The 18185-nt window shown below is 42.6% G+C and overlaps 1 protein-coding gene across 1 annotated transcript in view; it reads left to right on the top strand.

Moving 5' to 3' along the window:
- The window catches only part of SORCS3 (sortilin related VPS10 domain containing receptor 3), a gene marked incomplete at both ends in the record, with an annotated part of 585940 nt that overhangs the window by 516042 nt on the left and 51713 nt on the right, over positions 1-18185 (top strand). The window contains one exon of the mRNA XM_082855021.1: positions 319-426. Coding sequence (XP_082711147.1) covers positions 319-426 — 108 coding nt within the window. The remainder of the gene's footprint in view (positions 1-318; positions 427-18185) is intronic.

The following is an 18185-nucleotide window of genomic DNA, read 5'->3' as shown; positions in this document are numbered from 1 at the left end:
AACCTCGGGTTCCATTCTGAGTACTTGAAAAATGACACCCCAGCCACTAAGCCCTCGAGCCTGGGCGGTTTTTTTCCTTCACTTCTGAGATGTTGAACGATTTCTGCAGCTCTTGGTGCTGTCTGTACCTGGGCCAGGAAATGCAGTTTTGATCAAATCTCATAATAATATAGGGAGATGTTGAAGATTAATACCTATTGATAATCCAAACAGCCAGAAAGGGAGATACAGAGGGGAATTTAATCACCTGAAAACTGGTTGCAAAATAATGTGGTTTTATTTTCAGCTGTCTCTTCCATCTACTTGTTTCCAACCCAGGGTGAGTTTTGACGAGGGCCACTCCTGGAACAAGTACGGTTTCACTTCGGTTCCTCTTTTTGTGGACGGAGCTCTGGTGGAGGCAGGCATGGAGACCCAAATTATGACGTGAGTACTTCTTTGTCTGTGGTCAAAAGGAGCCTGGAGACCTGGGTTCTATTTCCATGGAGGCCGTGGACTTTCTCCAGGGAGGCTTACACGAAAGCATTTCAGTCTCTGGACCAAAGTTTCCTCATCTGTAAGATGGACATATTTATGCAACACCCACCAATTCAAGAGGCTACTGACAGGATTAGAGAAGCTGGGCTTCCAACTGAAAAGTTAAGGTTTCTCATAAAATTAAAGTATTGTAACAAATTTCCGTTTATCCAAAACCCAAGCAAACAGAAAGCTTAAGTCTTTCGATGTGTTTTCTCTCTTTCCAAAACAGTCTAGTAAGGAACAAGGGATGGGGACAGAGGGAACAAAACAGCCAACTTACTGAATACAGGGAATGTTTTAAGGGAACCTCCTAGAGTCTGTGATATACACACACACACAGAGTTGCTGTTGTCCCATTTCAGATTAATTTGCTGTGAAAATTTTTCTACACTCCTTTACGATGAGAATAGATGGTAGAGATAGAGGTCTTAAAGCTGTAAAGAGCTCCAAAGTACTTTCTGAATATTAAAGAAGATAATAATAATTTGATGCTTTCTAAAATTATATCATAGTTTAATTCTTAAAAAGTTGATTACGCGTGTTTGTGTGCACTACTGTAGGTAGGGGGGTGAGGAGGAATAGTTGTGGGAACCCTTCACCAGCAATACGAAGCCCCACCGCTCTCCACCTCCCCTACTCCCAAGAGACTGGAATATCTTACACTTTAATTATTTGCTGGACAGAGTGAAGGGAGTCTGCTGGGCAAGATTAAGGGGAATGTGCTATACTGTGGACTTGTCACAGAAAGGCTTATAGAATGCTCCTGGGCTAGTTTGGGGGAACGCTGTCATCTTCTTACTCTAGGGGACACTGCTCTTCTCTTAACCTTTGCGTTCATTAATTTCTTTATAGTTTGAATCAATCTTTTTCTGATAGGAGACTGATGAGCTTTGCGGAGGAGGCAAATGGCTAATTCCTATGCTTTACTTTTTTTCCCAGAGTGATCAGTTGAAAAAGCTTTTATAACTGCAGCTCCGCAGTTTTGATCAAATGTTGTAATCTAGCTCCAGACCACTTTGCCATGCTCCTTCCCTCCACTTCCATCCTCATAACCAGAGGCTGACCAGCCACTCCTCTGAGCTTTCAGAATGACAGAAAGAACCCAGCCATGATGGAAAATGGTGCACAAATTGGAGAAAACAAACAGAACAAATGGACAAAAGTCCAGTCCTAGGAAATTCAGCAGAAGCTCTACACGGGGGTTCCATGTCTATAGGATATGTCTGTAAAAAGAGTCTATAAGATTTCCAGTGTCCTCATTATTTAAAGAATGTTCATAACAGAAAATTTGGGTGGCTTCACAAAATGTCTTTAAAATTAGTTGGAACAAGTGCAACGAAGAGTGATTTTTAAATTATCTTCAGTTCTTTCTGAATTTTCCAAATTGCCTGTACAACCTTCTCTCTAACTTCAAGGGTGTGAACTGTGTCTTTTAAAGACTTAACGCTCATTTTTGAGCATGATCCATGTGTTAGGCACGTAGGCTCTATCGTTGGAAATTTAAAGACATGATGTCAAACCCTATGAGGCGCTGCTACAGTCTTCCCAAGGGGGATATTGTATTCGGAACTTCTCTGGGCTGTTCTGTTGTACAGTGTAAACAAGGGTTTCTGGTAGAATTTGTTCCTCAGGAAGTACAGCTTTAATTTGAGTTTTTTCAGCAATTTCTTTTTGTTCTCCTAAAATATCCTCCAAAACAGAATTGTCTCACCATCTAAATTTCTACTGAAATGGACTCTGTTGTTGCTGTCAAGTCACTTTATTAATTAAGACTTAACACTATTGTATGCAAGTTTAGCTGTTTGAGCCATGGACAGTATTTAAGATATAGTATGTTAGTAATGCTTAGAGTCTAAAGCCTCATCGTTTGGTAGAGACACAGCAACAATATGTTGTATAAATACAAATTCTGGATGTTCAAAGGCAGTATCGTAACATAAACTTTATTTCTAAAATACAAATGATTTGATAAATATGTAGATATATGCATAGTGAATATATATGCAAGTATTCGTGTGTATAGACATATGTCCGGGTATATATGTACACATAGATATACATGTATATTTGGAGAGATTTAGACAACAGAGGTACAATGAGAGAGAAATCCCAAGGATCTAGGGTTCCAGCAAGACCTCCAAAAAGTTATATTCTTAAACAAAACTAGTGGTACTTATGTGCCAGTTACTATTCTAGATGAGCAAATCAAGAAGAAACCCCTGTCCTCGTGGACTGCATACATTAAATAAATGTGACATACAAATGACTCTGTCATGTTACCCAGAATACTCTGCCCAGGGATTCAAATATTTTCTTAGGAATTCCAGGAAGCGTACCCCAGAATACTAGGAATACTGCCATCTTTTTTCATAAGGATCTCTGACCATGAGCTGACTTTTCCAAATGATTTCCCATCCTTCGCTTAATCACTAGATATGAAAAGAAAACCTTCCTCCATTCTGGGACTTCCTCCAATACGGCCACTAGGAAGTTTCAAGTATTGAGTTCTCAGTTCTGTAAGGCGAAGGTTCACACATTCGAGAAGGTTGTGCAATCTACCTGAATGCATCAAGCCAAATGGGGCTGCTCGTCACAATCAAATCTGACATGGCCCTACAAGGTTGGGCAGTGAAGATACCTATGGTCCTAAAGTCAGGTCTTCCCTGTTGTTTTAGCAAAGAGACGTACTGGTCCTCCTTTTATTCTGTGTTCTCCTTATCTCATACTGTGATTTATCCTGCGTTCTCTTGTACGAGGCCTCTCTGAACTCATTGCATGCTTCTCTTGGGCATTACTTTGAACAATAGTGCATGTACACCAATCTCTGCATGACCTGGCGTTCCCCAGCAAATTTAAAGCAACAGTTTAGATTGTGTATTCATCTAATCGTAAGTGGTAATATATTTTTTTTTTTTTCTCAGCTTTGGATGGGGTTTAGCTGGTCACATGGATATGAGGGAGATTGACCTCAGGGCTAAACCATTTACTGAAAAGATGAGCTACTGCTTCTGTTTTTCTTTCCTCCCCAGTAAGACTCCAAGGAGTGTGGCAGAGTTTTTGTCTCCCTTCTCCCTTGCTTATCAAGATTCTTTAAATGCTAGTAAGTAGAACAGGAACTAGAATAGTGCATAATTTTCTTATATGGGATTTGAGGCAGACAGGTATTTGTCCTTCATGGAATTAAGATGAGTTTGGAAGCAATCATCCAACCAAGTATAAACAATTCAAGCTCCCTATTTTTAACTTTTTATTAATTCAGAGTTTCTCTAGGATGAAAATGATCCAGGGCTCCTTAGACAGCCAGAAGTGTAGGCCCTGGAATGATTGCCGAGAGGCAATTTCTGGCTCTGTCTTAGGTTTAAAAAGGACGTTAAAACCAAGTGGCCCACTAAGGATGACCACTGCTTTTCTCGCATGGAATAGCAATGACAAAGACTAAAGCAGGAGTTCAAATAATTTTATATATGCTTTAGGAACTTCGAGGACAGGAGGTCCATTTGGGGACAAGATTGCTTAACCTTGCCATTTAGCCAAAAACTTATTTATGATGTAGGCTATTTGATTTCTGTATCCTGCCTCTTTCTGTTAACCCTGACTCTGTAGTTCAACTGAAGTCAGAGAGAAAGAAGGGCTATAGCTCATTCACACTAAGGTTTTATTGCCTTGTTACCTTCATTTGGAGGATATAATATATATAAGTTTGTGATGGTTAACATTATGGGTCAACTTGACTGGGTCATGGCGTGCCTAGATACTTGGTCAAATGTTATTCTGGATGCTTCTGTGAAGATGTTTTTGGATAAGATTAGCATTTAAATCAGTAGACCCAATATAGCAGATTGTTCTCCCTGATGTGGGTGGAACTCATCCAATCAGTTGAAGGCCTGGTTAGAACTAAAAGGCTAACTCTTCCCTGAGCAAGAGAGAATGCTTCTTGCCTGGCTGCATTTGAACTGGGACATGGATTTTTCTTGCCTTTGACTCCAACTGAAACTTCCACTTTTCCTGGGTCTCGAGCTTGGAACTATACCATTGGCCCTCCTGCATCACCAGCTTGCTGACTCACCCTGCAGGTCTTGGGACATGTCAGCCCCATAATTGTGTGAGCCAATTCCATATAGTCAGTCTCTCTCTCTCTTTGTCTCTATCTCCTATTCATTCTGTTTCTCTAGAGAGCCCTGACTACTACACATTCATTCAGAAACACTTCATGAGCTTCTGATATGTTTTAGACCCTCTTAAGGAATATCAAAGAGGTAAATACAATTACATCTATCTTTAAGGAGCTCTCAGTCTGGTGTGTTGGGGGGTGCGTGGAACGAGATACACAATCATCAAGAATCCCTAGTTATATAACCAGGATACAAGTAGAGGGAAGTGAAAACTTCACATGTATGAAATGTGACAACTGAGTCAGTCTGGAAGTTTCAATAGCAGTTCACCAATGGGCAACCAATTAATAGGTAATAGAATGTAAGCTCAAAGAAAGCACACATTTTAAACAGTTTTGTTGAACACTATAACCTCAGGGCCTAAAAGAGGGTTGGCATGTAGTCGGAAATCACTTCTTATTGGTTGAAAGAATGAATGACTTCAAAGCAAAGGAAAGAACCATGAGAGAGCATGACTGGGGTTAAGGGGTTGAGCCTATGAAGGGTCTTAGGTTATGTTTAGGAATTTGACTTACATCCACAGTGAGGTTCTTGAAATTGGAAATATGGAAACACCACTCCTCTTCTCAAAATGCGTGGAGGGCTTTCCATTGACTTTAGGATGAAGTCCAAACTCATTGAATGGTCTATAAATATCTACACTGATTCCATGTCTGGGACCTCAATTCTGGCCCCCATGCTCTGACCACCCTTCTCTGATCTACTGGTGCCTTTCTGCCCCCGGGTCTTTGTCTGTGTATCCATCTGGAATATGCTTGCCCTCCCCACTTGAACAACCAAGCTTCTAATTAAGTATCTTTCAAGTGTCAGCCTAAGTATCAGTTTTCTGGCACACCCTCCTTTAGCCCACCAGACCAGGTTGGGGCCCCACTCTCTATATAGCCTTAGCCCTATGTATTTTTTCCTTCACAACACTTTAGGCAATAAATATTAATGAAAGTGGCCGTTGGTTCAGTAGGTTCCCCTCCCCCTTCATCTAACCTTAAGACGCAGACACACGTGTTTGCACATAAACAACACACACGTGAACACACACACACACACACACACACACACACACACACACACACACACACACACTGACTTTAAGTTCCCATGAGGGAGGATCTTTGTGTATTTTGTTTTTTGACTGCCATGTGCATCAGTTTTGTGCTAGCACCGAGGATTTAACCATATATATGTATTAAGTGATTGAATGAATGAACACATGACTCTTACGGTCCCCAATAATCTTACCACCGTTGTGAGTATAGTGACTTCTCTGGCCCATGGCTCTAGCATTTTAGGGAGTTGCTTATAGATCCCCAGAGATGCTGAAGTGCTCTGATCAGAATCCAATCGTTGCCAGTTACGGGAGCCTGGAGTTGGGTAGGAATCAGAGCAGCCTGTGTCTGTGTGCAGATGTGTGTATGGGGGATGATGAAGCAGGGGTGGAATGGCAGTGGGTGCAGAAGGGCAGCTAGAGAATGAGGACCGTCCTGGGAATGATTTCTTATTTCTTCCGCCTTCTGCAGAATCTCTCCAGTGTGCAGTTCTCCCGGAGGCCAAAGCTCAGGAGCATGGAAACTTCTCACGCCGTGGCTTTGTAGGGGAATCTGTGTGGGAGGGACAGTTCCCAGCTTGCAGGCATGGGATTTGCTTGCTTTTATTCCTCTGTTTTCCACTGTCTTTTCAAATGTTATTATTTCAGCATCTCCCTGGTAACCTTGACAGGAACCATCTAGTCTAGTCTAATTCACAGTGAAATGTGACCGTTCTTATTACTTAAGGCTGAGAACAGGGCTGGATGATTGACAAGCTGGAGGGCCTATTGCTGTCTCAGGCAGTGGCTCTCCAGCTGTCGAGGTGCCTGTGCCTGTTAGAGCCCTCGGGACTCTTTGGTCCACTATTGGCCCCCAAATTAGCACTTTAAGGAGAGCTCTTTTTTGCTTGGCTCAGATGTGGCATCAGAGGGAAAAACACTGCTTTCCTACAGCCTCAAAGCCACATTTGAAATTCTTTCTTGATATGAAGTGTTTTAACCAATTGGTTGTGATTTAGCTGATCTTTCATGGGGGCCAGGGAGAACCTGGCAGCCTCCCAGGGGGGAAACAAATCCCCAAAGGGAGGGGTGCAGCTTCCCTGGAAGAGAATAGATAAATTCTTACCAGGAGTGGGCAGCAGCCAACCTGTGTCTGTCCCATACCTTCCTTTGTGTCAGGTGTCTTGCTGAGCTGTCTCTCAAACTTGATTTCACTGACATTTTGCAATAACCCCATCAGGTAGATCAGATTATTGTCCTTGGGCAGAGGAGAACACTGAGGCTCAGAGAAATTAAGTGCTCAGCTCACACACTCAGTAAGAGGAAAACGGAGAGCAAGGAATGTGAGTTGCAAACCTTAGGCTCAGAGCTGAAATTTGAAGAAAGATACTAGAATTCTCCAAGGTTTGTTCAATAAAGGACTGCGGCGTTTGGGGCAAGAGGGGCGGGGATGTTATTCACTAAGTATTGATGGGTACCTGCTGTGCTACCAGACACGAAGTCACAGCAGACCCATTCAAACACAATCCATCTGAAAAAATATGACCAACACATGAAAGAACTACAAAACAAGTAAATGGTAAGGGAGTAGGACAAATTGTAGTTGCCAGTGGATATCAAAGAAGAGATTAAAAATAGAGTAGCTAGGTAGGGCTTTGTGTCTGTGCAGAGAGGGAAGAGCAAAGGTATTCTAGGTGGGGGAACAGTGTGAGCAAACATGGAACGGTAGGAATATGAACTTGCCTGGCCCATACAGGGGAGAGTGAGAGATGAGAAGGGCCAGAGATGCTCTCAGCAAATTGTCTAGGGCCAATTGCCTCGCTGAGTCCCTGTATAAATCCGATTCTAATTGGCATAAATCTCTGATCCATTGTTCCGCCAGCAGAGCTAATAGCCAAAGGGAAGGGGGAGAGATCACATTTTGCCTAGAAAATGATACAAACCCCAAAGCTGCGGAGGTTTGAAAAAAGTGAAGACCTTCTTTCTACTTCAGAGACCGTGACCTCATGCTTAGCAGTGGACATGCTCTCAAATATAGCCCTGGAGCAACACAGAGACCTAGCCCTGAGCTTAAATACATTGTTTAGCCTCTAGTAACTACATCCGATAAAGTCATTGGAAATGAAGCAGTGCTGCTTCCATGGACCTGTTTTTCAATTCTCTGTTGTTTGCCAGAAGAGTCTGATTTTACTTTGCCCAAAGTAAGTCATTCAAGTAATCAGCAAATCCAGTGAAACTCCCAAATCATCGCCTCTCAGGCTGGCTGCTGGACTCACGTCCTTCAGGTTGTCACCAGACTTGCCATCCATTCAGAGGCCCACTGAGTTGGGGCCAAGGAACACAAAAGCAGAATGCATGCCTACATAGGGGGCTTGGATGATATTGGGAGGTACTGGCAGCTGGCAGTAGGCTGGGAAGAAAAGGCTTATTTTGACCCATGGATTGCTGTGTGGGATGGGGTGATGGCTGAGAACATAGGTCTTGGAGGTCCACACTCCAGGGACAGTGCTCAGACTGCCACTTAGTATCCCTGTGGCCTTAGAGGTCTTACCTTCCCTCTGAGCTTGGGGTTCCTCGTGTGACTGTGAGAATTAAGTGAAATAACCTCCACTGAGTGACATTCGAGATGTTTGCAGCCTCCAGAGTCTAATGATCAAGAAACGGGCCACCTTCAGGGAGGAATTTTGGCCAACTAGAGCAGGGGTCAGCAGACTGTCTCTGTAAAGATTTTTAGACTTTGCTGGCTGCAGGGTCTTTGCTGCAGCTACTTGTCCCTCCTGATCTAGTGTGAAAGCAGCCATAGACAGCATGTAATGAGTGGACATCAGTGCGTTCCAATAAAACTTCACTTATGGACACTGAAATGTGAATTTTCACATGGTATAAAATATGTTCCTTCCTTCACTTCCCCCCAACCATTTAAAATGTAAAAGCCATCGTTAGCTTGTAGGCCATCCAAAACAGGCCTTGGACCAGATTTGTCCCACTGGCTATAGTTTGTTGACTCTGAACAAGAGGGTACATGGAGTTTAATCTTTTGTGGCTGTGTTATAAATACCATTTGAATTGTTGACACAATTTCTACAAACTTAGAAACTCTCCACAAACTACTATCCGTACTACTTATCCACATCCATAAACTACTTCAGTTGCACTGTCTAATGGATGTCCTTGGTATCCGCTGGGGATTGGTTCCAGGAAACGCCCTGCTCCCCTGTGGATACCAAAATTCGTGGATGCTCAAGTCATTTATATAAAATTGCATAGTATTTGTATATAAACTTTGAACATCCTTCCACATACTTTAAATCATCTCTAGATTACTTATAATACTTAACAGTGTAAAGGCTATGTAAATAGTTGCCAGTGTGTGCCAAATTCAATTTTGCTTTTTGGAACTTTCTGGATTTTTTTTTTAATGTTTTTGTTCCATGGTTGATTGAATTTGTGGATGTGGAACTGGCAGATATGGAGTGCTGACTATATTGAATAGACAAATCATGTGAAACAGTTAGGAAGTCACACCTCTTCAGGAAGCCCTCCACAATTCCTCTAGCTCTTACTTATTTTCTTTCATTAAATTCCTATCTTAAGCTTCAGTGTTTGGATCACAGATATATTTAGTTTGGCCTTCACTTTTCTTAATGGAGCTAAAATCTGTAGGCAGAAACACCTTGCAGCACTGAGGCCAAACACCCATAGCCCTACAGGGCGCTGGAGCTGCATGGCAGCTGCCCAGTTTCCACTGCGTGTGCTATTTCTTCCCCCACCTCTCATCTGATGTGCATGACTTCTCCAGCTGCGTCAGCTTACTCATTGTTCATTTAAGTTGCACTCCTGGCTCCTGTAAGATTCTGAATTTGTGATTCACAGTGTAGATTCTACATCCATAATTTCATATCTATATTGTTTTCTTACAGTTCTTTTTGAAAGTTTTAAAAATACAGTCAAGTACAAAAATCGTATTATGAGCACCCGCGTGCCAACAAACTGGAGTTAATAAATATTAACACGTCATCGTTTGGGTTTCAGATTTTTAAAATAAATAGCAGGGCATCCCAGGTAGAGTTGGCTTTCTTGGTATTGCCCACTTCCAGAACCTTCCCCTCACTCCCTACACAGATCAACCACTGATGTGACTTTGATGTATATCCTTCTAGTATGTCTGTCGATACTTTTAATACATGTTTAATTATCCATAGAAATATATGTGGTATTGCTTCGTGTATTTTTAAATGTGTAATTATCTAAATGCCGTCATTCCTCTACATGCTTCTGTCACTCAGTATCATCTGTCTTGGGACAAATCCATCTGATCCAGACACATAATGCTGTGGCATTATGTCGTGACATGAATATGCACAATTTATTTCTCCGTTCTCCTGTCAATGGACATCTAGCCTGTTTCCAGTTTTGCACTATTACAAACAGTATTGTCCTGTCTTTGTATATGCCTCCAAACGCATACACAGAAGTTCTCAGAGCTGCATACCTAAGAATGGAATTGCTGGATCATGGTGAACTGGCATTGTCACCTTTATTTTTGCACTGTGTTCTAACTGTTTTACATATTGGTCATTTCTGCAGTTGAGGTGTTTTTTAGTCTGAAAGATTCATGGGGTTGGCAACTGTCTTATTTGTCATCCTCCGCAGCCCTGAACATGGAGGCCTGTGCATAATTGGGGCTCAGCAGATACATCGAGAGTGAATAATACTATTGGCCTGAACTGAAAACTATTTAAAAGAAGGGGCTGAATTTTATCTTTTTCCTGATTCTTTTTATCTCTTGGTTCAGGATTTGACACAAAGTAGGAGACTGAGAAATATAACGATAGAGGAAAACTAGGCGCCTCTCCTTCCCCCGCTCTTTTACAGTTCTTTTGACTCCCAGATATTTCCTCCTCGCTCAGATCCCATCTTGAACATCCATCTTCTCCCTCTTGTTTCCATCTCTTAGGTTCTCCTTCATCACCCAACTCCTGCCTCATCTTTCACAGGTTCACAGACCACACTCCCATTGTTGTGTACTTTAAACTTTCAAACCCGTTGAAGGAGCTTATTAAGTTTTGAGAAAAGAGTCAAAGTTGTTTGGACACTGAATGATTTCTTTCAGTGCATTTAAAAATCAGCTTTCTTTCTTTTGCCTCTTCAGGTCCAATGCCTTTTAGTCTCTTTTTCAGTCTTGCCTCTTCTCTCCTGGTACTTATTTTCAAACCTTTTAATCCCTGCCTCTTTTCACCATCTCACCCAACATCATATCGTGTAACTAACACAGGCTCTGTGTGCAGGACTCCTGGCTGTTGATTCCCTGCCTATTTCTATTAAGGTCTAGTTCATGTCTCACTTTCACTCAATGCAATTCCCCTGCAGCCGCTGACCTCCTTTGCTACTAATCCCTTCTATACCCTAATGGGAAAACGGTCAGGTGGCATGGATGCACACCGAAAGCCAAGGACGTGGCCTGAATTTCTGGAGACCAGCTACGGCTGGCCTCGCAGCCTGGCCTTTCCAGGACACTGCTCTTTCTGCTTTGATATGAAATCGCTCCTCAGCAGCTTCCTCCTTGGATGCGGAGAGGAAGGGCCTGTGGAGGCAAAGGAGGCGTAAGGGAGCCTAGGCCTTTCAGAGAGAGCTGAACTCTGTTGGAACACTTGAAGGAGGACTCAGGAATCCACATGTGTCAAGTTGCTATTACAAGAACATTGATCATTTGTTTATTCAATATGTATGGAGTGCCCCCTACAAGTTAGGCATTGTTCTAAGAGCTCCGGGAGCTGGGCTAAGACATAAACCGGATAGCCAAGGTCTCTGCTGATGGGAAGTTGCTGTGTTCTGCAGCCTCTTCTGTACCCTACAGAAGAAAGGTCAGTTCTGTATGAGGTTTATTTCAGCTCTAATATTTATGGAATATTTTTCCATAATCCAATTGAGTTTTAATGGTGGTGGTGGTGGTGGTGGTGGGGTGTGTGTGTGTGTGTTTGTGAGAGAGAGAGAGAGAGAGAGAGAGAGAGAGAGAGAGACAGGGCGAGAAAGATTTCAGGGTTACCTGTAACTTCCAAAAATTTAAACTCTGGCTGTGGATTCTGATTACTGCTTATCTCTTAGTCTGAGAAAGAAGAACACTGTCAGTGAATGGAAGGGAATATCACAAAATATTAAAAGTGTTTACCTCCAGTGGGGTTTTTATTTTCTCAGCTATAGATATTTATAGTTTTCAGTTTTTATTTATTATTTTTAATTTTGTTTTGCGGTACGCGGGCCTCTCACTGTTGTGGCCTCTCCCGTTGTGGAGCACAGGCTCCGGACGCGCAGGCTCAGCGGCCATGGCTTACGGGCCCAGCCGCTCCGCGGCATGTGGGATCCTCCCGGACCGGGGCATGAACCCGTGTCCCCTGCATCGGCAGGCGGACTCTCAACCACTGTGCCACCAGGGAAGCCCTAGTTTTCAGTTTTTTTATGAGAATGCATTCTTTTTATAAAGAGAAAAGGGAAATCATTTATAAAAATTTACTCATGAAATAAAAAGCAGCTTCCAGATAACAAAAGAGTAGAGGATGCATTTAGGTATGTGTAGATGATTGTGTGGGTCGCACTTGCTCTACCTTTGAGGTCACGACCTAGAGGAAGGGAGGGTCATAACTACCCACCATCACTCCCCAGTGCTGACTAATGCTCTGAGTAAATTAATACTAAATCATTTCAAATAAGCAGGCTACTAGAACCCAATCAAAGACAAGAATGGAAAAAGACAAATCCCACTCATAAAATAAAAATTCAGGAAATTGCTAGATGGTGGCTTCTGATGAAGCAGTGCTCTAAATAATCTTTTCAAGGTCATCTGGTTAATTTATGCTGCATTTGTAAGTTATTGCGTATTTTTAAAATTAATGAAAGATTTAATTATAGCAGGGTTGCCTGTGACCTTTTGTGAAATGACTTCATCATAAATCTGCAGGTATTTCAGAACTGTTTTTCAGGTTTCTAATAATTTGTTCTTAAATTAATGACATCCAGCCAGTGAAAGGAGTTGAGGCGGAGTAAAAGGATTGAGTTGGGATTTGCGGTTTCCTAGCAATGGCTAATTCTGAGTCCTGGACGGAGGTGGCAGAGAAGATGGTGTGTGACTCACCAGAATCCACAGCTGGTTTAATTGTTTACTTAGAAGAATGAGAAATAAATCCAATGTGTCGATAGGGGAAATTGCAAGTAGCCAGTCTGGGTCATTGCAGAGCCTTTGATTTGGGGCACGTTTATCTACATGTCAATGTGGAGGCAACACCTGGACCAATGGGAGACTCCCTCTTCCCTGGTACCCAGAGGGATGTCCCCCTCATTTGTGAACTGAAGGTCTGTGCCTGCCCTTCAGCCTGCTGGCCATCCATGAAGTCCAATTTAGATTCCGTCACCCTAGTATCTCTGACCTTCACCCACCTTAGGGGCTTGGTGAGAGCAGCTAAGCTGTCTCTGGAGGGGAGCTCATTTCCCTAGAACCCAGAATACATCATTGTCTGTGTCATTCTGATGACTCATTCTGCCCATTAGACTGTGCAGAGGAATGACAGATCTTAGCACATCAAAGAAAATCGTCTCTTAGAAGAACCTAGTAGCACACATTTAGAGTTCCAGAGTTGCAGACTAGAGCTTGGAAAACCCAGAGCTCTCTTTAGACACAGGAGCCTTAAGGAAAAGCCAGCAAAATGTGGAAAGTGGGTCTTGTCTGAAGCCTTCCCTGGTTAACCATAGCCCTGGATGTGATCACGTTCTTCCAGCAATTGCTCGTGGTACTATTGTCACATGTGGCGCACCATGACTCAACCTGCAAGCTGCAAAGGTATCCCCATGAAAAGCAGTCAGTGTTGGTGAAAAAATTGGGGTTCAGGTGACTTGGGTTCTAGTCCTTTGTGTTCTTGAGCAGACCACTACTTTACCTGGGGCTTGATTTCCCCAGCTAGCAGGTGAAGGGGTTGGGCCAAAGGTTTAGCCCTAAGGACCCTTAGTCTTGAGTACTAAGACTTAATAGTTCTGTTTGCTCTTTTCCACGGCCCAGGAACTCCCAACTAGAGGCCAAGCCAATGAAGATTGTCATAGTTCAGGCTCAAGTACCTCATTCTCCACATAGTAAGTGCTTTAGACCTTGAGACAAATTGGGCCATAATTGGAGCTCTCTAGGTAACATCTTCTCTGCCTATTCCTCTTTTCTTACTTCCTCCAGCTGTGCTTTCAGTTTTATATATTTCATCGTGTTTTCTGCCTTCTATGCAAGCAGCCTAAGGGACCACCCCCCCGCCCTGTGCCCATACCTCTGTGCCACACTGTGCAGTCAAATGATGGCTAATGAGTCACAAAATGCTCAAGTGGGGATATGAGAGCCTTGTTGAAAGCGGTGCTGAGAACTGTGTTAGAACATTAGCAGCAGCCGCCTGAATTGGACTCCTGGCTCCAAGAACTGTTCACTGCGTAACCTTTCACTGCGCTAAGGGTGACACTCAAAACATAGGAAAAAAATGCTACAAAAATTCAGAGGAAAGAGATCATTTTTTCTTCCGAAGAAGGAAAGGAGTGGAGAAGGAAGAAAGATCACAGAGCACATAGTAGAAACGTTAGCATTTAAATTAAAACCCAAAAGAATTATCCATCAAGAAGATAGAAGAATCTCAAAACCTGTAGAGTGCCATGATTGCATAACACAAAAACCTACGAAAACTCAAGGAGAAATGGAAGATTTGAAATGTCATAGGGGAATAGTTTAATAAACTTCACATAGAAACCAACAGACCAGGCAGTCCAAAAGTTAGTGTGGTTTTGGATATGAATGACACTATTGCAAGCTTGATTTAAGAGAATATATATGCAACCCTCCACACAACAAATAGAGAATATGTTTTCTGAAAAAACATTTAATACATTTTTTAAATTGACTACATACTGGGTCCCATACAAAGGCTGGACTAATTCCAAAGAGCTGTTACCATTGAGATGATATTCTCTCTGTTCAATCAAAATTTTAAAATGATAAGAAAAATAAATTAAAAAAACCCCACCTCATCTGCTTAGTTTTGTTTTTTAAAAGAGAAATCAAAATGGTCACTACAAAATACTTAGATCTGAAACGATTTCCTTCTCCTTTCCCCCTTTCTAAGAATTACTGCATATTATTTGACTTCAGACTTGCAGAATGGGTAGGAGTTGGACAAGATCAGATGTTGGGAAAGGCAGCCCCGGCAGAGGAGGCCTCCCATGAATGTCCATTTGAAGCCTAGCTCAATCTTGACTTTGAACACGGCCCTAGGGCCTCGGTTTCCTCATCTGAAAAGGCTACACCTAAGATTCTCAGGCCTTGTGTGGAGGATTCGGGATAATCATAGCCGGGGAACATTCAGCAGAGTCTCTGGTACCTGATAAGCATGCTATCAGTGGTGACCATCAGTGGTGGCCATTATTAGTATCAGGGCATAGGAGTGGCATAAAAGTGGACTTGGTGAATGTGAGAGATTTTGTAGAAGTGTAAGAAAAGGATTGAGTGTCAGGCTAGAGGTTAAGAGAGAAGACATACTGAGGGCTGAGTCTCTGCTAAGGCAGAGGTTTCTAGCCTGATGTCTGAGAATTCAGTTGAGGCAGTAACAGAAAGAGGAAAGTCAGGAAGAAACTGGCAGAGTCAGCTTTGGCCTTGTTCTCTTTCTTAAGGTTTTCTTCAGGCAGGCAGAGATGGGAGAGGTGGGGGTTACAGGAGCTCAAGGTGCTGGTGCTGGAGTGACTGAGGAGGATAAGGGAAGGGGGAGGGCCTGGGGCAGGTTGATGACAACACAGTATTATCCTAGTGGAGTTCCACCAGATGTTCTCTCAAAGGTCAGTCTGCAGTGACATCCTGCTAATCTAACTCCCCACGCACTATTGGTTATATCTTTTGCATATTTCCAGTGGTTTCCTAGTGATGAATTCTTGTTCTTTTCCTCGCGGAAAGATTGTGGTCAACCACTGTCTCCTTGAAACTTCTTTCAGCTTTTATAACTGTATATAAAAGTTGGTGTATTTGGAGGTCAAAAAAAGAACCAGGTTACTACGCAGGGGAGAATCAGGTAACCCAGAGTTGCTCTCCTGTAAAGACGAAAACATCTGTACGTAGCCTGCTCCTCTAATTACATTTAGTGTGGCATTGTTTCCACCAAAATTATAGCAATTATATACGAAGATCCTCTTTGAAACCATTTAATTAATGAGTAGCTATCCCTCTGTGTGGATGGAATTCTAAGGAAGTCTTTTATTTTTGTAAACCACCTCCCTCCCTCAAATTAATCACTTCCCTACCCACAAGGTTTACTCAGGTCTGGGTGGTGGATTAGAGAAGGTGTGTTATTTAGGGTCCCAGCAGATCACAGTTGTTTGTGGGAATCCTAGCACAGACGGTGATGACAAGGGGTAGAGACACTGCTGCTCTTCCTCCTGGATTGTTTTAGTCCTCCTAAACCTCAAAGGACACACAACTCAGCCATGTTCTTTGGCCCAGAAATAAGGGTAGATAGAGCTATTACCCCAATTTTGGAAGAAGTGGATGGTTTTGATAGATTAATTCTACCCATTAATCAACCCAGAACTATTTATTGAGCATCTGTTATATGAAAGAAGTGCCAGTGGAGACAAAGATGAATGACTCTAATTGATAAATCCTTTGTGTATGGGGTCACCAGGAGACAGATAGCTTGTCTACCTGGAGGTAGACATAGGGATTGAAAGAACATAAACTCTTGGAAATCGTCTTTAAGGAGCCATGTTCCACCTAGACTATTTTTGCATCCCATCCTTTCAGAATGCATGTCACTGCTTAAAAATTATCTTCTGTGGGCTTCCCTGGTGGCGCAGTGGTTGAGAGCCCGCCTGCCGATGCAGGGGACACGGGTTCGTGCCCCGGTCCGGGAGGATCCCACATGCCGCGGAGCGGCTGGGCCCGTGAGCCGTGGCCACTGAGCCTGCGCGTCCGGAGCCTGTGCTCCGCAACGGGAGAGCCCACAACAGTGAGAGGCCCACGTACCGCAAAAAAAAAAAATTATCTTCTGTGAGGAAGCTGAAAGCTTGAGAGATGAAGTGATTTGCTCAAGGTCACCTAGCTAATTTAGTGGCAGACAAGGATTAGGAAAAGACAGGTCTTCTAGTTCCTTGCCTACTACATTTGCCACCGTGCCCAGACCACCTGTATGTTCAAAGTTAAACAGTCACACAAGAGGACACTTTGTGACCAGAGTCACATTAGCAGTGCAGACAGATAGCAACAGAGGAGTTTAATAGAAAGAGAGAGATGGTCTCAGGTTTGTAAAGCCCAATAAGAAGGTGAATCTGGAGTGGAGCCAAAAACTCTCATGAAAAAAAAAATCCAGGTGACAAGGGAAAAAGAAAAAGAAAAACAGAAGTAATAAATTTTAATAGATTTTCCTGAAAATCCATATTGTGAAAAATGGCTCTGAGAATTCATTTATTTTGTTCTGTGGTGGGGAGTAACTTTTTCAGGGGAACTAAAGGGTAGGCTACCTGTTTCCAGACAGTCATGTGTATTTATGTATGAGGTGTCTACTTTCTGCAAGGCTCTATAGGAGATGTCACACACACACACACACACACACACACACACACACACACACACACACACACACACACAAAGGACAAAGCCCGTGCATTTTAGGTTAGTATTTACCTTGCAAAAGGAATTTTGAGCCAACCCCATCAAAACCTCTTGATGAGCAGGGCCTTGGGTATGAGTCTGTGGGGCTCCCAGCAATGAGAATGATGGCGATGGTAATGAATATTTATTGTCAATTGGGAGTTTTCAAGATTTTCACATACATTATCTTGGGGTTTTGATTATGTTGATGAAAATATGCTTTGAGTTAAGAAGGGGGACTGGGAATACATTTCTGAAGAAGGAGGTCAAAATAGTTTATCTTGGTAATTGCAAGGAAGTGGGACTGTGGATGACAGTGAATTTGAACACGCTAGAAATCAGCTTTTTTGCCAAAGACTTGAAAATGAAGCCACCCTCTCAAATTGCCTTGTTCCATTGGTACCCAATAATCAGCCATTCTTTGTCAAGCAACTATTGTTGAAAAGCTTTATGTGGTCCAAAGAAGTATAAGAACATTCCCAGCCTTACAAAGCTTTCTAATCGGTTGCTACAAATTTGACCAAAAATATAAGAAAATTAAATTCTGGATAAGTGGTCTAGAGCAGTGTTTCTTAACAGGTGGTCCTGGAGACAACAACATCAACATCACCTGAGGAGTTATTAGATATGCAATGATCAGGCACCCAACACTGCTAATTAGAAGGCCTGGGTGTGGGACAATCTATATTTAACAAGCTCTCTAGTTGATTCTGATGCAGACAGTGGAGATCCTCTAGTCTAGAGATAACAGGACCATTTGAGTTTCTGAGGAACGAGAGCTCAGTATTATTGGAACAGTCACAGAAGACTTTCTAAAAGAAGT

The sequence above is a fragment of the Leucopleurus acutus genome, assembly GCF_964270905.1.
Source record: "Leucopleurus acutus genome assembly, chromosome: 14".
Classification (NCBI taxonomy): Eukaryota; Metazoa; Chordata; class Mammalia; order Artiodactyla; family Delphinidae; genus Leucopleurus; species Leucopleurus acutus.
The sequence above is the reverse complement of the archived record's forward strand: the minus strand, read 5'-3'. Positions and strand labels throughout refer to the sequence as shown.